The sequence below is a fragment of the Balaenoptera ricei genome, chromosome 5 (assembly GCF_028023285.1).
Source record: "Balaenoptera ricei isolate mBalRic1 chromosome 5, mBalRic1.hap2, whole genome shotgun sequence".
NCBI classification, from domain to species: domain Eukaryota; kingdom Metazoa; phylum Chordata; class Mammalia; order Artiodactyla; family Balaenopteridae; genus Balaenoptera; species Balaenoptera ricei.
The window spans coordinates 54,309,392-54,332,137 of record NC_082643.1 but is presented as its reverse complement, the minus strand read 5'-3'; the positions used below and the strand labels follow the sequence as shown (position 1 = coordinate 54,332,137).

Sequence of the window (22,746 nt, the reverse complement as noted above, 5' to 3'; positions counted from 1 at the left end):
AAGTGTTCAACTTTGTCTGCCTTAAATGGACATCACAAACTGGTGGTCCACAGGCAGAATTCAACCCCCAGACATTCTTTTTTTAGTTCACAGTTTGTAAACACACACGTGCACACACATACACACTTGGAGGCTTAGGTGGAACCTGTCCTTTGCAGGTAATTATTGTCCTCACAACTCTCTATTGTCTAGGACTTGGCTGCTTCACACATTCAGATTAAGTGCATGTCCCTGAAGACATTTGAGCTTGTAACACCAGTTCATGCACTGGGAAATGTGCTTACTTGATCCACCTCTTCAGTGGTATATTACGTGTAGAACAGATTCCTGGGTAGAGGTCTTTGAGGATGATTTCTTCTTCTCTACTGAGGTTTTTCCTTCTTAATTATTAATTCATAGGGCATCTTTTTTTTTTTTTTTTTTGGCTCACACTTTGGGAATCATCACCCTTTTTATATCTTTCATTTGCCAAAGTCTGATATTATTTAGGCATAGTAGTAGGTAGAAAAGTAGAAAATTTGTGAAGCACTTGTAAATTGTAGTTGGCAGAATAATTTCAACCTTAAGATGAATAGTGATGAAGTTTAACTGTTTATGTAGACATCACCTTTTTTTCCCAGCAGTAATTCCCAAATTGATAATAGCTCTTTAGACTTAAAGAAATTGCCCCTTATAAGAGCCCAAGCAGGTAATTTCTCAGACATTGATAAATGCTATTGAGAAATGTTGAAAAATGTTGAATATGTGAAAAGAGAATAATGATAGCATTCTAATTACAATTCCTATTGAGAAGGTTCTCAGCATTGTTTACAATTGTTTACACCAAATTATAAAATAAACAGGCAGGTGAAAATATATGTGATTTCTAAGGAGTAACGTTTAAGTGTGTAGGCTTTCGCTCTGTCATCTCCCCTACTCACTTCACATTTATAGCTAAATAATAATACATACATAAATTCATACACACATACATGAATAATAAGAGCATCTTTTTTTCCTCTCACTTGCCAAAACATGTTTTCATTTAAACTGTCATTTAGAAGGATGGTCTCTATAGGTAGGAGCACATAGGTTTATAGATTCTTATACTTGTATACTATATTCTACAATTAAAACATATGCTTAAACATGATAAGTTAGATAGTCCTTGACTACTGTGACAGTAATCAAGCCTAACTGTTACTGCTTCCTCACTCACACCAACAATTCACATGAAACCTCTAAAATTGCAAAATGCTAATACTGGATGGCAGTGTCCTTGCCGTACAAAATGTCCGATTCTCCTTTAACTTACACAGTCATTGCTATCTTGCACTCTCATTTCCAAACTTTTGCATGAGTTGTTAGTCGATGAAGACTGTAAACTGCTGGGAAACTGTTATACTTTTATTTTACTCCTCACATCAATTAGCACCAGGTTGGATGCAGGCTAGTACTCAATACTTGTTGACTAGTGGAAACCAGTCAAGTAGAGATAAATGCTGCAATTTATGGGAAGAGCACAGATGTAGGAACCCAGAAGCCATAGATGCTAGTGCCAGCACTGCCATTAACTAACACTGCGCCCTTTGATAGCTAACTGTGGACTTTAGTCCACATGCATAAAGGGAGAGCCCAGCTAGATGACGGTTAACATCCTTTAACCTCTAGTATTCTATAATTTTAAAGAGAGTTTTCTGATTCCATCTCCTAAAATAAGTTCTCTGTATTCAACTTGTGCTTATAGCAATGATCAGGACTTACAGATTCCCAAAAGTTCATTATCTTCTCCATCTTTATGCCAGGTCTGCTTTTGCAGCTGCTGCCAACCTCTCTCTGTGGATGATCCACAGTCGCCATGTAGCAAATTCAAAACATGGGGTTGTCTTTCCACAGTGGAACGTCCTTATCTTCTGGTACTCCTTACCTCAGCTAATAATATCACCTCTCTTCACAGTCACCCAAGATCAAAATCTTAAAATCATACTTGGTGTATCAGTCAGAGTCCCAGCAGGAAGCAAATTATACACTCAAATTAGGATAGTCTGAGGGGTTTAATGAAAGCATCATTTGCAAAGGTGAGATCAGGTTTAGGGAAACCACAAGGGAGAGTGTAGTGTCTGGTAGCAGTGGGACTGTTACTATCCCTCACTCAAAGGATGTAGAAAAGGAGTGGTTGCTGGAACCTGGGGAAGACAAAATGGTAGAGAGAACTTTCCTGAAAGGCCCCATGACTTTGGATTGAGGGGTTTAGCCAGTCCGAGGCAACCTCAAAGGGATATAGCTATGGGAATCAATGCTCTGATCTCTCTCTTCCCCACATGGCCTGCCCAGGCTGAATGCTTCTGGAATCTGGAGGGCAAGTGAGCCTATTGTAGACCACACAGGTCAGCCTCCCAAGGCAGAGAGCCTGGTGGAAAAGAGTAGAAATGGATCTGGTATGATAAAAGATGCTATCCATCGTATTTACCTTTCCAAGTTTTTCTTTATCAAGTTAAACTCATCAGCCCCCTTGATTATCCTGCTGTAATTGCTCTCCTTTATGTGTACACTTAGGTTCCCCTAGTTCAGTATCTCATTGCCTTTGCCTAGACCAGGGTTGGTTATCCACTCTTCTCCTCCCTCATGAAGCCACTGGCAGTCCATAAGTGTGAGCACTTAAGATGAAACAGTTTGCCTTTGCTAGCCTGTCCATCAGGAATTTGATTTGTCTATCAGGCACTTCCACAGAGCCCTAATGCTCAGTGGAACATGGTGGAGTAGCAGTACCCCACTGACTGCCTCCTTTGGGCTCCCCATCCCTTTTAGAGGGGTGCATTAGTCTGTTAATCCCATACATTTACTCTTCTGTTACATCGGCCTCAAGTCTTTCGCCAGTGTTTTGGCATCAAAACTTCCTGAAGGAGCATCACAGCATAACCTGTGATCTTCTGTGGCAGGTGGCCTGGGGTCTTACCAGGAAATGTTCTTGCATAGTCCCCTGCCAACAGGTGGTGGTGCTCATGGAGCAGAGATGCCATCACTGCAATATGTAGAGGCAAAAGGAAAGCAGTCATCTTAAAGATGGAGCAGGATCGTGATTAGTAGAACTCATCAAGCTACAGAGCCTCTGAATTAGGCAGAATTACTGATACTTTAATATAGTCAGATGCAGTGTGGCTGGTTGATGTATGTAATTGGCATGAACATGTTTTTCTTAAGGATCTACTTAATTTCCTCTTTTTCCTCCCCTTAGAAAAAGTAAGAGTTCTAACACTCCCATGAATTGATGTAATGGTAAGGTTCTTTAATATCCTCCTGGTTGTTATTGTCATTTAAATAGAGAAGATCAGTAAGTTCCAGGTACCGTTAATAGCTTTGGCAACGTCGATGGTTTATTGAGATGACATTTGAGCAGAATGTTCTTTGATATCCTTCTTAAAAAAAAAATAACAGTATTCTAAATTCTATAGTTAATTAGTATATTAGTTCAATATTGAAAAAAATTATTTTGAGTCTAATGTGTGCTTGATACAACACTGGATGGTAAGGATACAAAGACAAGTCATTCATGGGCCTGGAATATAGTAGGAACTTAATATGTATTTGTTGAATAAGTTAGATTTTTGAGTTTTTAAATGAGGTGATTCATTTTGGTCCTTCTGCCCTATTCATGCTTACTGTCTACTATAGGATCACACTTTGGTGACCTCATGTGACCTAAGTAAATTGATAGTGGTCTTTGAGGAACTGGCTTTATGGGTGAGAAAAAAGTGTAGGGCTTCAGGAATTTCAGTGAAAACACATTGAGCATTTTAGTTAGGTGACACGTTAGTTTTTATCCATATAAAACACAGTTTAGGATTCTACAATTAGCTGTATTTTTGGAACCATGATTCTTAGTTGGCATTTTGGCCTGTGACAATTCTATTAATGTTGGATGTGTTTAGTTTATAAACAGCTCTTTACAAGAATCAGGTAACATCCCTACCCTGTTTTCTTTTTCTCTCAGAAATTTTTTTGGTGAATGGTAAAAACTATCAAATTAAAACAAATAATGTATCCAAATATGAGGAAGAAATAGTGGGCCTGTATTCTTTGTCCCATCCTAGTGTTAATAATACTGGGTGACATTTGGCTGGTTCTTGCAGAAACATCAGACCACATCCTACCATTGAAGCTCATTTGGAAAATGACTTTGCTGTCAGTGAAAGGGAATCAGATTTTCAAATTCTTGTGTTATCTTGTACCAAGGAAAATAATTTTTAAAGTCAAATTTGTTTTTAATTCAAAACTCACTTTCATATTTTTTTCTTAAGAATGACAGAGGGATATTAGGTTCTGAACACAACCCAATCTGTTCAACATTCAACAAAGATTACAAATACTAAAGTTTTTGTGGATATATAACAAAAAATACAGTCAACCTGAATTGAGCCCGAAGAAAAAAAAGGTTGGGAGCATTGTTTGGCCAAAGTGTTTTTGAGAGTTTTGTTTGTTTGCAAAGTCCCTTTGCCATGTTATGTGAGAGGTTTTAATGGTGGCATAGAGGTAGTCTTTGGACAGAAGTCATTTTGACCGTGGTACCTTGTTGGTCAGAAGCACCATAGAAAAGTCACCAGCATTGAAATCTATCCATTAACACAAAATGATCTCCTGCTCCATTTCTAGACTGTCTCATTTATACATATGACTTACCAGTTCTTTTTAAATTAAGAATTTTGTACCTTAATGTAAATTATAAAACCACCTTCCTTTTAAAGCCCTTTATTGTAATGGTTTTGGGGGGATATATCCAAGAAGACCCTATTAGAGGATCAAGAAATTTTGACAATTGGGTCTTAATCATTGAATTTTAGTATTAGGACTTTGAATACCATCTAGTCCAACATTGCCTCTTCATTTCTGACAAGCACTCATCTCTGGGCTGCTCGAATGCTTCCCAGAACAGGAACTTTACATCTCCGAAGGCATTCCTGATAGAAACACAAATCTGCCTTTCTACAGCCTCGTCCTCGGGATCTGCCGTTGCCCTCGAAGCTACACAGAACAAGTTTAGTCTTTCTTTCCTATGACAGATTTCACATATTTGAAGGCAATTTCTCCCTACAGCTTCTTTAGGCCTCCTATCATTTTGTATGAGATGTGATTTCTGGACTCCTATTCTACTGGTCATCCTTCTCTGAGTCAACTCCAGATTTTCAGTTTCAACTTAGAATATAGTGACCAGATTGGGACATAGTATTTCCCAGGTGATTTACTCATTTGCTTCTGGCACTCACGCATTTGGGTCTTTTGTTCTACTGCTCAGTCTGAGGCAGAATAGAGGAAGAGGCCCATGACTGCTAACATCTCCTTAGCTTCCCGGCTGAACCACTTGATTAGGCCTACTCCCCTCTGTTCCCTGCTTGGAAAAACAATTTTTTTTTCTAGTAGACTTTCACTGGCAAGCTCTAAGCCCCTCCTAGATAAATTGCCCAATCTGATTCCCTTCTTTGTTCCCTGAATTTCTCTGACTTTATAGCTTATGGCATTAAAATCCTGGAGTCTAAATCAGACTTTCCTTTTATTGAATTCTAATTATAGTGGGTATTATTGATTCAAAATACAGTGTATTATGATTGCTGTGCTGATAGTAATGCTTATTTTTTTATAGTGCTGTATAGCATTGGCTATGGGGGAGGGGGATCAAATTTTAAAATTTTCATAGTATTTTGTGCCTTTTCATGACTGCCAAAAGAAACATATTTGTCTGACGCACTTTTTTTCATCTAGAATAAATGCGTTTTTACACCATTGTTTAGCATTTTCCAAGCATGGCGATCATGCAAGGAATTGACATCCTGAATTAATATTTATTGAGAACCCACAGCGTGCCTGCTGCTGTAGTTGTCTCTTTATAACAGCTCCATCCATTGAGAACTGCTCTGCAGGCGCACAGCCTTTCCCCCAGTTAATTTAGGAGCAGCTGCAGTCCTCGCAAAGTGAAAACCAAATATCCTCTGGGGCTTCAGAGGAACCCAATTCATTTTTTTCCCCTGTAAATTAACTAGCTTCTCACTGTTGGTGTCTCAATGATTATGACTCTCTTAATAACTAATACAGTACCATCCTTCATGAAGAGTATGTGTATAATAGATTTATTAGATGGTTATTTGAATTTCCCTTCCCATCCACTCAATTTCTTCTTTGCTTTGATAGTTTAAATATTTAAGCTGGTTGCTCTTTATTAGATTGAGATATTTTGTAATTCTGCAGAGGACAGAAATATTTTTCTCCTCTCCAATTTTATAATTAAAAAATGATAAACAAAAATAAAAGAGCTCAAAACCATTCTGGTATACAAGAATCTTAGTTGAAACACGCTTTCCTTTTCCCCATTCATGAATGGAGGTAAGAATTATTATATGTCATAGCACATCTGTGACTACAAACTTTTTATAGTTAGTCCTTGACATATATGAGTTAACTTGTGTTTCATTTAGATTGTGATAGTTTATATTCCTAGGATATTGAAGTTTGAGCCTAGAGAGACTTAGCATTTGATTGGATGGACCCATTAGTTATGATGTTTGTCCAAGCTAAAGTTGAGGCCTCTGAATCCACAGGATTGGGCATGAAATCTAGTGGGAACAGTTTTCTCATGAAAACTTTGGCACTTCTAATCATTACCAGTAATAGCTAGTAGGGAAGAAGGGACTATGGGTTTCTAATTTGATTTCTTTATTTATATATTGACACATAAAAGGGTACTGTTCTGGAGTTTTTGCAAGAGATCAAGTTTGATGAAAAGGGAAGATAAAATAAACTAAAAAATGAAAGGAAATTCATACATGTTTGTTTTGCTAAATGTGTTTGGAAATGTGAGAAGGACCCAAATAAATTGATTCTTACTTCCTTAAAGTCAGACGCCACGCTCCTGTACCTGGGTCCTAGAGTATATCTAGTAAGCTTGTATACTCAGCGCTTGACATTTTTCGGGCAGTTCAAATTAAAGTTTAATTTTAGTACAGGGTAAGACCTGAAGAGCCTGCTAAAATAGCACCCCTACCTGCCTTCGCTAATTAGAGGATTTAGAGTTGAATACAAAAGTGGCCTGGGAAAAATCAATTTCCTTGACTATGAAGTTCAAACCAGATCCACTATCTTAGAAATGAATGTCTTACAATAAACACTCTCCAGGAGTGATTTCTGATGTACCTGAACCGTATTGTACAATTTAAGGGGAAGGAAGGGGAAATAGAAGTGAGTATACTGTACAGAACATATCACCCTAGCTGTGATTTTTAATGAGGTTAAGCAGTATTATTAATAGAGTATCTTTTCTTTCCCCATACATTTTAAGAAATGTAATCCTGAATTATTAGCATTTGACTTTTTAGCTACTGTTATACCTATAGTATAATAGTGCCACACTTGACAAGAATGCCATTGCCAAGGGGTTCTACCAAATTTATATATAAATATATTATATATAAATTTGTGAAACTAATAATTAAACTTAAATAAACTATTTTTTTTTAATTTATTTTTAAAATTTATTTATTTATGGCTGCATTGGGTCTTTGTTGCTGCGCGCGGGCTTTCTCTAGTTGCGGCGAGCGGGGACTACTCTTCGTCGCTGTGCGTGGGCTTCTCATTGTGATTGCAGTGACTTCTCTTGTTGCGGAGCACAGGCTGTAGGCACATGAACTTCAGTAGTTGTGGCTCGCAGGCTCAGTAGTTGTGGTGCACGGGCTTAGTTGCTCCGCGGCATGTGGGATCTTCCCAGACCAGGGCTTGAACCCATGTCCCCTGCGCATTGGCAGGCAGGTCCTTAACCACTGCGCCACCAGGGGAGCCCAAACTATCTGTTTATTTATATTAGTTTCCCATGGCTGCTGTATCAAAGTACCACAAACACGATGGCTTAAAACAACACATTTACTGTCTTGAGACCTGGAGGTCAGAAGTCTGAAATATATCTCAACGGGCTAAAATCAAGGTGTTGGCAGGGCTGTGTTCTTTCTGAAGCCTCTGGGGGAGACTGTCTTTCCTTGCCTTTTCCAGCTTCTAGAGGCTGCCCACATTCCTTGGCTCTTGGCCCTATTCCTCCATCTTCAAAGCCAGCAGTGGCCAGTCAAGTCTTTCTCACGCTGCATCACTCTGACACAGATTCTCCTGCCTCCCCTTTCACTTACAGGGATTCTTGTGATTACACTGGACCTTCTGGAATAATCCTGGATGGTTTCCCTAATCACGAGTTCGTCTGATTAGTAGCCTTAATTCTGTCTGCAACTCTGATTCTCCCTAGCCGAGTAACATTACATATTCACGGGTTCCAGGAATTAGGCATCTTTAGAGGGGCATTACTCTGCCTTCTACATTATCTGACCTAAATTTTAACGTGATTATTCAGGGTAATACCTTGGCAGTGTCCTCAAGTTGGTGAGTATAGAGACAGGAAGCAGGAACCATATGAGATAAAGTGGTGGTTTAGATAAGGGTGGGAATAGCAATGGAGGTGATGAGAAGAGACAGGATCCCGGATATGTTTTGAAGGTAATTTGCTGACCTGTTGGACGTAGGATGTGAGAGAAAGAGAAGAGTTGCATGGATAGTCCAAAGTTTTGGGCCTAAGCAATAGGAAAAAAACAATCTGCCGTTAATTAAAATGAGGAAAACTACTGAAAAAGCAGGTTTAGGGCTTCAGTGCTCGGTTTATGGAAGGCTGAGAATGCCTCGTCTCCTAAGTAAAGGAACAGCACTTCCCCGGTGCCTGGTAGTGATTCCGCTCAGGCAGATCTGTTCCCTAGAAGGGCCAGAGGTGCGGGCCCTAGGGGCATTTGTACCAAGAAACGGCCAATTGGATTCATTTGCTACCCTCTACTTCCCTTCTCCTGTTTATGGGGGGGGGGGGGAAGGAGGAGAACTGCCTTTTTAATAACCATTACCCTCTTTAGAAAGAACAACTTGTAGGATATCTGAGCTGTCAGCAAGTTGGATCTGCTGAGTAAGGATTGGGAGGGTGATAAAGAAGAGAGAACTTCTTTTTTGCCTTGGCAGTGACCTCTGGTCTTGCATTGATTCATGACCTACCGGACCAGAGAGGCTGCTGTAACATCTTAATATACTCCTGAGCCTGCTTCACAATGACCGTCTCTTGCCAGACCATCCTGAGCTGCCCGTGTGAAAATTTACTTGCACAAAACTTAAGAAAATGGGTGTTTCCTCCCGTATTGAGCCCCTGGGAAGCATCCTTTTTCTGCAGGGATTCCAGATACTTCCAACCATAATGAGCTCTGAGTGGCAGTTTCATATTATTACTGGGTTTTTATTTCTTGTTTCTTGGAATTCAAGATTTCTTTCAGAGACCTCCTGGCAGTAGATTATTTAGTTATTCCAATGGTTTCTGCAGCCAAAGAGGCTTTGTGGAACTTGAAATAACCTGAGTTAACGTATATTAGGAGAGTTTGTGATGCTGCAGGTACTGTGCTAAAAAGCACTTTCATGGCTTATCCTGTGTAATTCTTATGACAGACCGATGAAGTTGTAGGGATTATCTTGGCTACATTTTGCAGTTGGAGTAATTAAAGCTAAGAAAGGATAAGTATTTACAAGTAGGAAATAATGGTACTGGAGTTCCAACCCAGGTAATCTGACTATAGAAACTGTGTGCTTCTAACTGCTGTACTATATGTTTTCCCCAAATTGATCCCTGCCATCTATTTGTGCTTGGTGTTAAATTACCCCTAAAAGTCCCATAGCTGGCTCTCTGCTCCTCTGTGTATACTTCTCCAGAAAGCTAAACCAGTCCTCGAACTTCTGGCCAAATGGCCATCTTTGATCCTGCTGCTACTTAGTACCCAAGGCTCCTGACACCTGGTCACCGTCAAGAATTGAGCACTACCATGTCCTTCACACCCACATCGCCAAGTAATTCCATTCTCCACTTCAGTTTCTGTTGAACACCTGATTGCAGTAGTCCTACTACTCTTTCCAAAGACCCTCTGTCCTGAGAACTGTGCAGCCACTCAGCCCATCACTGATCTCTCTTCACCTAGTGGCACCAGAAAGCTGACTGCTTACTCTGAGATTACGTGATCACTGCTGAATAAATCCTGATTTCGTTTAGGAGCAGGCTTTCTCATGTATGACTTGACTGTGAACTTCATGAAGACATGGATTGTGTCTGTTTTGTTTACTGTGGTATCCCTAGTGCCAAAGTATTAGGTACTTACAGTTGGCCCTCCATTTTCACGGAAGCAGAAGCCGTGAATACAGAGGGCTGAATGTGCTAAGTAAATTTTTGTTGAATGATCAAATTATGCACAACCATGTGTATATACCTTACAGGGAAACTCAGCTGTCTGTGCTATAGTAATGCTCGTAGGCCATTGTCAGTGCCACCAGACACCGCAGAGGAACCGCCAACCAACTAAATGGTCCCATGTTCCGCTACTGACTCAGAAATGGCCATTCTGCACCCACTCCATGGGAAAGGTTTGGGTTTAATGCACTCCCATAAAGCCCAGCCCTTGTCCTGACCAGAGGCAGGTACTTAGGAAGTTTAGGTGACCACACTTAAGAAGTGGTGGAGAAAGAGATGCTCCACATACAGGAGATTTTAAGCACTAGCCAAGAGTGAAAAATATTTTCTTTGGCAAAGTTAGTGAAGCCATCAGATTTCTGTCTTCCATCGCTTTTTTTTCTCTGAGGTCTTAAGCCCATTCATTAGACTGGAACTGTAAACACTTTCCCTGCTTGGTTCTTGGAGTTTTCAGGTTACCCGTGGAATTTATCTTGCTCTGTACTCAAAATGCTACCTCCTAAATAATAAACAGAATTCTGTATTTTTGTGCAGATTTTATAATATGCCTTGAGATTTCATCCTTATTCTGGTCTCCTTTGTATTGCATACAGGAAGAGTGTTTGTACAGTACTTCAAGGATATATTATCTTTGATTCCCCTCCCCTGCCTACACACACACACACACACACACACACACACTCTCTCTCTCTCTCTCTCTCTCTCTCTCTCTGACCTGTTCTGTGCAATTAGATTATTTCTGGCCAGGTAAGAAAGTGATGCAAAAGCAATTTTAAAAATAATCTCTCTGCAGTACGACAGCTCCTTTAATTTGTTAATGAAGCTGTTAGTGTAAACTGTTAGCAAATATAGAATTCTTCATTCACTTCAAACAGAGGCAAATATATATATCCAGTGCCTAATGGTCCCTGGTTTCTTTTTTATTTTCCCAGGCAAGAAAACTGATCAGTGACTTTGCCATTATCTTGTCCATTCTCATCTTTTGTGTAATAGATGCCCTGGTAGGTGTGGATACTCCAAAACTGATTGTGCCAAGTGAGTTCAAGGTAGGTGAACTTGTCATTTGGTCATTCCTGGAATTCTTTGGTTTTCTTTCCTTTCCCCTATTCTAGTTTGTTATATTTAATTTCTCTTTGAGTTAGTTTTGTACAATTATCCATTTCTTTATTTTATAAATGGTCAGTTGCTAGGTGCATATATACATTTTGTCTATTTTTTCACAAATTAAATGCCTGACTAGGACTAAATGCAAGGTTCACATTATATTGATTTTTATTGGAAATACCTTATGGTAACATTATAAACTCTGCTTTATATTTTTAGAGTATTTAAAAATATCCAGAGTATTTTCAAACAACTTATAACCTTGATCCATATAATAATTCTAGGTTGCAATGTAACTATCATCATCCTGATTTTATGAAGTTGAGATTGAAGCTTATAAAAATTAAGTAAAATACCTAAGGTTACATTACTAATTCAGTGCTCTTTTCCTGCCACCAAACTACCCGCCATATACACACATGTGTATATATAATGTGCATTTTAATTATTACAAAGATATAGGAATTATTCATTTTATAAACCTGTGGGTATGTACAAGCCTAATGAGTAAAATTTACGTTTCATTCATTCTCAAATATCCCTATCTAATTTTTCACCACAAGTCTTTCACTTATTTTCTAGAACACTCCTAACCTCTCTCTCCATCACTGAGAACCATATATTTGCTAAGAAAAACTAAACGAACTGCAGTTTTAGCTTAATGACTACCTGATGAGGAAGGGATGTCTATGTTATAGCAAACAAAATGTTTTTTGCATTTTCTCTGCCATGATATATTTATTAGCAAAGGTAAGTGCTCATTTATTCAGTCATTAGTTAAGTCAATATTCATTGAATGCTTGCTTTGAGTCAAGCCCTATACTGGGAATCTGAAATGCATTGAAGAGCAACACAAAATTCCTTTCCTTATAAGCTCACAACCTGGTAAAGGTAGTAAAATGTGAATAGATTCAGTGATGGAGTTATGAGCAAAGTGAGACAGAAATATCTTCAGAGGAGAAGTGAAGCTTTCTTCATAGTAAATGTGGAGAAAATAATTCATAGTTAGGATTCTGTTTTAGTTTATTTATATTGTTTAAAATTAGGAAAAGAATAGGAAAATATGAAAATAAGAAAGATCAGGGTATTTAAATAAGCTTAATTATAACATAAAATATTTGTAGCTTTTTATGTATTATATCATGAAACGATTGCAATTTGGCAGTAGTAGAAACAACTTCTGTATAATCGCTAAAACCCATGAACAAAATTCATGGTTGTTTTGTAATTTCTTGCCTACCTCCTTACTGAATATTACATTTGAGTTTCTCTTATGGCTACTCCTTAAACTTAAATCACTTTCTTCCATCCTGATTCTTATCTTGGAGCATCCTAAATATGCAAATTGGCATTTACTTCTTTTCCATCACCGTATATTCTTAGTTTCCTTCATTTAAAACATTGCCTTCAAAATAACCTCCTTTAGGAAGTTCTTGCTGAATAATCTTTGTCTAAGCTATCAGTAAAACTGTTTCTATTTTTTAATATGTTGGCTCTCCAAATATAAAAGTGTGTCTCCCCCACTGATTTTTCACCAAGTAGTATGTATTAATATTGTTTTAAAAAATGTTTTCTCTCTACTTAAAGCCAACAAGTCTAAACCGAGGTTGGTTTGTTCCACCATTTGGAGGAAACCCCTGGTGGGTGTACCTTGCAGCTGCTATACCTGCTTTGTTGGTCACCATTCTCATTTTCATGGACCAGCAAATCACAGCTGTGATTGTAAACAGGAAAGAACATAAACTCAAGGTAAATCTTCATAATAATGGTTATCACTGCCTTCTACTTTCTTTTTTGGTGCTTGAAAATATTAAATGCTTCAAAAGCAAGATAGTTTTATGGGAATTATAGCTCATGTTCTTTAAGACGTCGCGGAGTCATAGATCACCCTGTGTGGACACATCTCCTCAATGTAATACTTTTGGAAGACCTCATTTAAACCTGAAAAAGTTGTTTCAAATCATATTTTCTTCACCATCTGAGAGGGCAGTATAAACTGTTTACCACTCAGCCACTGTTATCCTTCATCTGATTTTAATATGGTAACTGTCCTTAATGAAGACAAAGACAAATGCTTTCTCTGAAACTATTGAGATAAACTACTGAGATAAAAATATGAGTTTTCTTCTTTAACCTGTTGACTTGGTGAGTTATATTAATAGATTTTATACTGTTGAACCAACCTTGAAACCTGGCAGATATATAGTTTCTTTCTTACACACAATTGAACTTGGTTTGTTAATATATATATTATAATATGTAATATAATATATATTGCTTATATATGTATATGTACATATATATGTGTATATATGTATATATATGTGTGTGTGTATGTATAGGATTTTTGCATCTCTGTTTAAGAGTGACATTGGCCTCCATTTTTCCATTCTTATACTGTCCCTGTCTGGTTTTGGTATCGGAAATATACTATCCTTATAAGATGAGCTGGAGAGTATTTCTGCTAGTATTCCGATCCCATCCCATTCTCTGAAATAGAATATAATAGTCTCTTTATTATGTATAACATGTCAATTATCTTTTCTTTGAATGATCAGACAAGTTGTTAAACTATCTGGGCCAAGTGGTTTCTGTATGGAACTGTAAAACTGGTGATCAAAATGTTTTAATGGCTATGAGACATTCAGAATTTCTATTTTTCAATTTTAGTAACTTATACTTTTCTAGATTTTCCCTTTTTTCTTCTATTTTAAAATTTATTGACATGTTGTTTATAATATCATCATTTGTCATTTTTGTAATCTGAATCTGTTATTTTTCCCTTTAAAATCTTAATGTTATTGATTTGTGCTTCTTATTTTTCTTGATCAATCTAACCTGAGGTTTGTTAATTTTATTAGTCTTCTTTCAAAGAAGCAATTTTTTACTATATTGATTTTCTATACTATGTTTTTTGCTAATATTTGCTTTGTTTTAAAGCCATGTTATTAAGTACATCTACATTTATAGTTTATCTTTTTAGTGAATTGAATTTTTATGTGACTCTCTTTGTTTCTAGTAATGCTTTTTGCCTTAAAGATTAATTTATTTTGTACTAATAAATCTGTGGTACCTTATGTGTATTCATTCTGTTATTTTCAATATACCTTGTATCTTGTGTCTGTAGATAACCCATGGTTGGACTTTTAAAAAAATCCATTTTTACAATCTTTACTTTTAAATATAGTATTTAATCCATTAAAATTGATGGTGATGAGTGATAGATTCTGATTCATCTTTAGCACATTATTTTTGCTTTCTGTTTGTATAACTTTATGTTCTTTCTTTTTTATTCTCCTTTTTTGTCCTCTTTTAGGTTGGTACAGTTTTGTTTTTCTTATTTTCTGCTTTCTACATTTTTTTCTGTTAGGGTGGAAGTTACATACTTTACCTTTTAGTGATTATGTTGCATATTTTAATATGCATTTTTAAGTTCCAAAGTTAGTCAGTAGTTTTACCCTTCTCCTGAATAATGCTAAGAGCTAAGGAATGCTTTAAGTTTGATATTCCTTCCCATATCATATTCTGTTAATACCCAGAGTTTATTGCTACCTGAATTTTAAAATCCAATTAATTAGACATGGTCAATATTTTTAGAATTACAAACAAGTTTTCTTTCTTTTTGCACTTCAGACCTTCCTTTTTGGAATATTTTTCATTAGACTGAATTATTTCCCTTAAACAGTACTAGTTTACCAGACTTTTGAAATTTTCTCCTGTGAGCGTCTTTGGGAGGTAAACTGTCTGCCTGAAAATGTTTTTCTCACCCTCATTCTTGAAAAGTAGTTTCTCTGGATGTATAATTTAGGTTGAAAGCTATTTTTTTCCAGCATTTAGAATCTATTTTCAATTATTTTTGACTTCCATAAAAGTGAACTGTCAGTATAATTCTCATTGCTTTGTAAGTGATCATTCTTTTCCTTTGGATGCTGTAGCATTTTCTTTTTGTCTTTATTTTGGAGTTTTATTATAACTTGTGTAAGCACAGATTTCTTTTTATTATTTTTGGATTACTGGGCTTCCTGAATCTTCCTGTCTTTTATCAATTATGGAATTTTGTAATTCTTTGACTCTTTCAATCTCTAGTACATCCTTCTGGAATACAAGTAGAATTTTATTGTACATCCCCATCTTGTGCCCCAATTCTACTAAACTGTTTTGTTTTGTTTTCACATTTACTATCTTTCAGTATCTGTGCTATATTTTGGATAATTTCTTCAGATCTTTCTACTAATTTTTTCTTCTGTTGGTTCTGTTCTACTACCAACCACTCCACTGAATTTTTCCTTTCAAGAATTATAAATTTTTTTATATTTAGAAGTTCTGTTTTGTTCTTTTCCAAATCTTCTGGTTCAGTTTTGATAGTCCCCTTCTTTATTTTTCTTCCATATACTCTTTATTATATATATATTTGCTGTCTTTGTGGGTTTGATTCTGAACTTTGTTTTCTCAGCTCTTACCCGTAGTGTCTTTCTTCCTCATGTATTTAGTGCTTTTCTTTAAAAAAAAAAAGAAAAAAAATGTGAGCTAATAATCTTCCTATGAAATGCTTCAGAGCCTTCCAGAGATTTTATTTGCTTCTGAGAGACATAGGAGAGTCCAGCCAACCTGGGAACACTTTTTAAAAAATTTATTCCCATGAAAAAATCTTTTATTATGTAAAAGTTGTAAACATACACAGAAGAAGACAGAATAGTATAACTCAGTATTTATCGCCCAACTCTAACAATTAACAACTCCTGTCCAATCTTGTATCATTTAAATCTCCATGATCTTATCCCCTTCCTATAATACTTTGAAGTAAGTGTAGACAGCATTCCATATTATCCATCAATTTTGGGCTATGTATTTCTAAAGATAAGATCTCTTTTGAAAAGCATGACCACAATACCATTATCAGTCTAAAAAAAGTTAACAAAATTCCTTAATATCATCAAAAATCCAGTCAATATTTAAATTTGCAAATGTGTCATACATGTATTAAACTTTAAAAACACAATTTATTTGTTTAAATCAGGATCCAAATAAAGTTCAAACATTATCTTAAGTCTTTTATAAACTTTTATTTATTTATTTATTTACTTTAAAATTTTATTTATTTATCTTTGGCTGCATTGGGTCTCTGTTGCTGCGCATGGGCTTTCTCTAGTTGTGGCGAGCTGGGGCTACTCTTCATTGCGGCGCACGGGCTTCTCGTTGCGGTGGCTTCTCTTGTTGCGGAGCACGGGCTCTAGGCGCACGGGCTTCAGTAGTTGTGGCTCATGGGCTCTAGAGTGCAGGCTCAGTAGTTGTGGCACACGGGCTTATTTGCACTGTGGCACGTGGGATCTTCCCGGCCCAGGGATTGAACCCAAGTCCCCTGCACTGGCAGGCAGATTCTTAACCACTGCACCACCAGGGAAACCCCTAAGTCTTTCATAAACTTTCAGTCCATAGATTCTCCCCTCCATCAATCTGTTTGTTTCCCCTTGTAATTTATTTGTTGAAGATAACCAGGTTGTCTGTTTTTCTGTTTACCTTTTGCTGTATAACAAGCCTCCTGAAAACTTAACAACTTAAAACAACAATTTATTATTATTTCTCATGTTTCTTTGTGTTGATAGGGTTCAGATGGATACTTCTTGCTTGAGGTCTCTCCTGCAGTTGCAGTTAGATAGCGGCCAGGGCTGATGTCATCTGAAGGGTTGACCGGGATGATTGTCCAAGGTGGTTTCCTCACTCACTCACATGTCTCACATACCTTGATATTCCTTGGTGTGTCTGCCTCCCTCTCTCTTTCTCTCTCTCTCTCTCTCTCTCCCTCTCCCTCCCTCTCTCCCTCTCTCTCTCCCTTTCCCCTCCCCCTCCCTCTCCCTCTCCCCCCTCCCCCTCTCACCACATGGCATCTCATCCTCCAGGGTCTTTCCATGTGGTGCAGGCTTCTCACAGCATGGCAGTGGGTTATTTGCACTTACTACATGGCAGCTGACTTCCAAGAATTAAGAAGTGAAAAATTAGGCCATATCATGGTTACACCTGCAACTGGCACAGCTTTACTTCGTTACTTTGCCAGAGTCAGCTGGTCAAAATAGTCATAGGACCATCCTCCATTCAGGGAGATGAGGAAGGACTCCACTGTTTGATGGAGGAGTGGCAATTTTACATTGTAGGAAAATATGTGGGACAGGAGATATTTTCCCAGCCATTTTTGGAAAGTAGAATCTGCCACATCTGGACTGAAGAATTTGCAGTAGTCTTGACTGCTTCCCTAGAAGCTTGATGAAACATAGTTTCGATATTTTATGTCTATATCTATGCAGTTTTTGAGAGTGTGGTGGCAAGACTAATTCATAGAAGGCTAGGACCACTTCACACTACATTTTTAGCTTAAGGTTTTTCAGACTGCAGAGGTAATGTGAAGTCCAGCCCCAAACTCAATTGTAGGTTTATGGTTAAGAATATCTTTGGAGAATCTTTTTTGTTGTTGTTGTTGTTTTTAAAGATTTATTTATTGATTGATTGATTGATTGCTATGTTGGGTCTTCGTTTCTGTGCTAGGGCTTTCTCCAGTTGCGGCAAGCGGGGGCCACCCTTCATCGCGGTGCGCAGGCCTCTCACTATCACGGCCTCTCTTGTTGCGGAGCACAGGCTCCAGACGCGCAGACTCAGTAGTTGTGGCTCATGGGCCTAGTTGCTCCGCAGCATGTGGGATCCTCCCAGACGAGGGCTCGAACCCGTGTCCCCTGCATTAGCAGGCAGATTCTCAACCACTGCACCACCAGGGAAGCCCTTTTTTGTTTTTTTAATGGCATTACATCTAGTGGCAAGGCCAAGAGAGGCATGTATCCCCACTGTCTCTCTTTGTAGGGTGTTTTTTCCCCCTAGTTTACCAAATGAGTATGCTGTGTTTAGAGTATCCTAGTTTTATTTCAGGGGGTGTCTCCCATCTATGCCCTTTCCCCCATATCCCTAGGATTGGTGTCCTGTCCCTGGAGTTCAGATGGTCATTCTACCCCATGCCTTACCCCGCCAAAGACTGGCATAGTCTTGCAGGGCAGGCCCAGGCCTCAAGGGTTTACTGACATTGTAGATTTACTCTTTCTTGTTGCCATTATTTTTTGTTTCCAGTTATTTCTCTTACTTTCTGGCAGATAAACCATGATTTCTGTGAGATATTTTCTGTATTTTGTTGAGCATTTTTAGATGTTCTATACTGGGAGGAATTCAGTGTTGATTTACTTTTGAAAGGTTGGAAATAGATGTTGACTAATATATTTTATTCTGAAAAAGTTTGGAAACATATTCTTACTTTTGATATATAGTTAGTCAGATTTGCTATGTGTCCTTGAAGGCAAATGCCTATTCTTTTTGCTCATTAAGTTTTCTTACTAATAAAATTCAGAATTCCGAATTTAGCAAATTTGGGGTTGATACAATATTGAAATTTTCTTCTACTTCCTATAGAAAACATTAGAAAATCAAGGCATATTAGGATTTACCTCTTAAAATAGGAGTTGAATATATAAAAAATGTTTTCATCACTTTTGGAATTGCTTATTTGAAATCATTCCTTTGAATGACAGTAGTTATAGAATAAGTGCCAGTGTTTTGACACAAATCTAAAGATACCAGTGGGGATATCATCATGAATCAAGGGCTTTTCACACTGGATATTGTTTTGTTCAAATTTCGTTAGGAAAAGAGGCTGTGGAATGTGAAAATTGGAGATTCTATCTAAAATTATTAAGGGCCCTGACTGCTATGAAATTGATTCAAAAGAGAAACCTGACACAGTGAGAGAGATGGAGGCATTGTGGTACTAAAAGCAGCATGTTTTTGGGTGGCATTGGCTTTGTCTCTGTGTCAGATGGCCCTGGCTGGCTGATTGCTCTGTTTGGGATGGGATCCACCTTTCCACTCTGCTGAGCAGCTCTATACTGATGAGGAACGCCAAGGCACTTGGCTTTTTTTGTCCATCATTTTGGTTGGTTATGTCCCACATTATCCCTGCAGAGCACTCAAAAGCAAACCAGGTTCAGCAAGGTCATGACTTCTCCAAGGTCTTTCCCTGAGTCATTGCAGAGGCAGGAAGAGAGTATGAGCTTCAGGCTTCAAAGCAAGGGATACTCCTCACAAGGGAAGTGATTTTAAGTGTTAAAGATAGGGTGCAGGAGGGAAAAACTGCTTGGAATCGGTATCCAGAAATAGATATTAGGTCGTTGTAGCAATAAATTTTCTCTGATAAACTCTATGGTAAAACACATAATTTGAGTGTGTTTTCTTGGATAACTCCAAAATGTGCCCTGTTTTAATTTTTCCTTTCCATTTCTGCTATGATACCTTAGATTCAGTCCTTTTATCTCATGTCTAGACTGTTGTAATGGTTTAACCATGAGTTATCAATAATAACCAGTCTCCCTTGCTTCATTCCAAAAGCTGGAATATTTTTTTAAAGCATTTTTTTTTTTTATATGTCAGTCCTGTAGTTCTTAAACTTTTATACCTTGGCCCTCTAAACCTTCTTCCCTTGAAGAATGTCCATTTGCCCTAGCTTGGAATTTAAGTCTCTTTGTGATATGATCTCACCCAAAATTTAAAATGATTCTTTCCACATACTATACAATGCCCCGGTCAAATGAACTGTTGTTTTTTCTTCACCTCGCAGTTTCTTCTGCTGGTTATTCCAACTCTCCTCTCCACTCCTCAATGATTACCACCTATCAGAATCATCCCCATCCTTTAAGATCCTCCAAATATAAAAACTTGTCAGCGTAGCCTTCACTTATAATGTAATTTCTATTGCTGTTGTTTTTGCTTTTACTTACTGTATTACTCTGTGGCATTGGTCACATAATGTCTTGCACAGTAGTTTTTTTGTGTAATTACCTTATCTTCTTTTCTGAGCCAAACGTTTTCAAGGCAAGGACCATGTTTTAGTCCTCTTTCCAGCTCTCCTCTGTGGCGTTGGTCACATAATGTCTTGCACAGTAGTTTTTTTATGTAATTACCTTATCTTCTTTTCTGAGCCAAACGTTTTCAAGGCAAGGACCATGTTTTAGTCCTCTTTCCAGCTCTCATGTGGCCCATCACAATGATTTCCATAAGGTAGACTTAGTAAATACATCTTGAAGAATTTTGTTATCTGTGGCCACACGGTTCTCAGAGCTGTTGCACCGTATGAGGTGGGTGATAACCGAAGAACCTGCCCGCCCATCTCCAGTTCTCATAGTGAGTGCTTATGTTAGTCAAAGCCCTGTTTAGATGGCATCGCTGCGGGAAGATTTTGTGGGTTCACACTAGACGTAGTTAAACACTCTGTACTCTTGGGTGTCTTTTTCAAACCTCTTTGAATCTCTGTTTAAAATACATTGTAATTTGTGTACAAATCTGTGCCCCCTCCCTTGGTGGGAGAAACTGTGTCATGGTTCTCAGTGTCCCCATAAACCAGCTTGTTCTCTGAATCATGGGGGCTCCTAGCACGAATGTTTATTCTGTGTCTGTGCGTGTGTGTGTACTGCTCCTGACTCCTTTGTTATCATCTATTTATCAGATGTAAACTGTGAGGCTAACCTTTGTCTCTCATAGATTTTTGATTTCTGTGGATTTATTCCTGAATGACCTTTGTTCTGTATTAACAAATCATATACAATATCAAAAGGAAGTAAAGTTTCAGTTCCTATCCTTGTACTTAAAATAATCTCCAGTTTCAGAAAGTAGGACATTTTTGGGTTTATATCCATGAAGACAAGGACTTTTATAAACTTTAAAGGACATACTTAACCTTTTGAGTGCTTACTAAATCCTTGCTCTGTATGGAACGCTTGTGTTAGATGTTGAAGATAAAAATTGTTCTAAGGTATGGTCTCTGCCCTGAAGGAGTTTAGTGGATTTCCCCTATTCACCACTCATATCCACCCCTAGGTTGAAAAAGACCTTGCCTTCTTTGTGCCTTGTGTCTTTCACATACAATGAATTATTTGCTTCCACACCTGGCTTCAAATAATAACCTGTAAACCTCTTAAGGGCAGGTATTCTTTCTTATTGTTTTATCTAACACAAGGCCTAGCATAGGTGTTCAATGAATGTTTATTTAAAAAATAGTTTTCCAAGCAAAGATAGGAGCAGATGCAAAGGCCCTGGGTGGAAAGCTTGGCGTATTGAGGAACAGATAACAGGTCAGTGTAACTGGAGCCTTGGGGAATCAGTGATTCAAGGTAAGGTCAGTGGGAGTGGGACCAGATCACCGTAAAACAAAGGCTCTCAACTTCATCATTATTGTCGTTTTGCATAATTCTTTGTTGGTCATGACCGTCCTGTGTATTGTAGGCTCTTTAGCAGCATCTCTGGCCTCTACTTACTAGATGCTAGTCGCACCCTTTCCCGCCAAGTTGTTACAACCAAAAATGTCTCCAGACATTGCCACGTGTCCCCTGGTGCGCAAAATAGTTCTGGGGAGAAACACCGATGTAGAACCTTAAGGATAATTTTACACTGCTTAGGTTTTATTCTAAGTGAAACAAGAAGCCACTGAAGGATTTTGGGCAGGAAAAGCAATGAGGAGAGTGGGTTGTCAGGGACAAGAATAAAGCAGGGGCTCCTGAGGCCAGAGCGGCATCGAGAGCTGAGGGTTGCTGAGTGGAGGTGAAGGAAGCCTGGGAGTTTGAGCTGGACCTTGAAGGGACAGGATGGATTTAAACAGAGGTCGAGATGCAGAAACAGTGCCAGTTTGAAGAGTGGCACGTAATGTGCAGGGCACGTTTAGGGAATGGTATCGTTTCAGGAACCCATGAGGGGGCCCCCATCACAGACTTCGATGCAGGAGACTCGGCGTGGGGAGCCAGGCTCGTGGGACCCGCTCCGTCCTGCTTGGGCCGCTCATCTCCCGCTGGCCTCCCCTGCTTGCTCAGTGTGCCAGCCTGGGTGGATGGCATCAGAGCTGTACTTTACACCCTCACTCTGGCAGCAGTAAGGACGGATGGGAGAGGTACTAGAGAGGAGGAGAGGGTGGAGGGAGTGGTCAGGCGGCTGCTGTGTAATCCGGGAGAGAGATGATCAGAATCTGAAGAAGGCAAGAGGCAGTAGGGAGGAGGGGTGAGGAGCAAAAATGTCACATGGCGTTTTAGAAAAAAATGCTGTTTTCTGTATTTCGTACAGTATTATTTCCATTAAAAAGGGCCAAATATTTGAATATTATTTTCATTCCATTCAAATCTAGTTTTTCAGACACTTGTAGCTAAAAGAGATACCTTAGAAGTGGCTCATTTTCACACACATAGGTTTGTTTTGCAGGAACAACTTCTCTAACATAACCATTTGCGTTCTGGGGTCTTTATGGCAATAGTTGGGGCGCCATGAATTTTGGAGCATAGCTTTTATCATTTTGTTCAACAAACATA

General features: G+C 38.4%; 1 protein-coding gene across 5 annotated transcripts in view; it reads left to right on the top strand.

The window, feature by feature from the left end:
* The window catches only part of SLC4A4 (solute carrier family 4 member 4), a 399,214-nt gene that overhangs the window by 347,669 nt on the left and 28,799 nt on the right, over positions 1–22,746 (top strand). For all 5 annotated transcript variants that reach the window (XM_059922878.1, XM_059922879.1, XM_059922880.1 and 2 more), the window contains exons 17-18: positions 11,200–11,313; positions 12,959–13,120. In XM_059922878.1, coding sequence (XP_059778861.1) covers positions 11,200–11,313; positions 12,959–13,120 — 276 coding nt within the window. The remainder of the gene's footprint in view (positions 1–11,199; positions 11,314–12,958; positions 13,121–22,746) is intronic.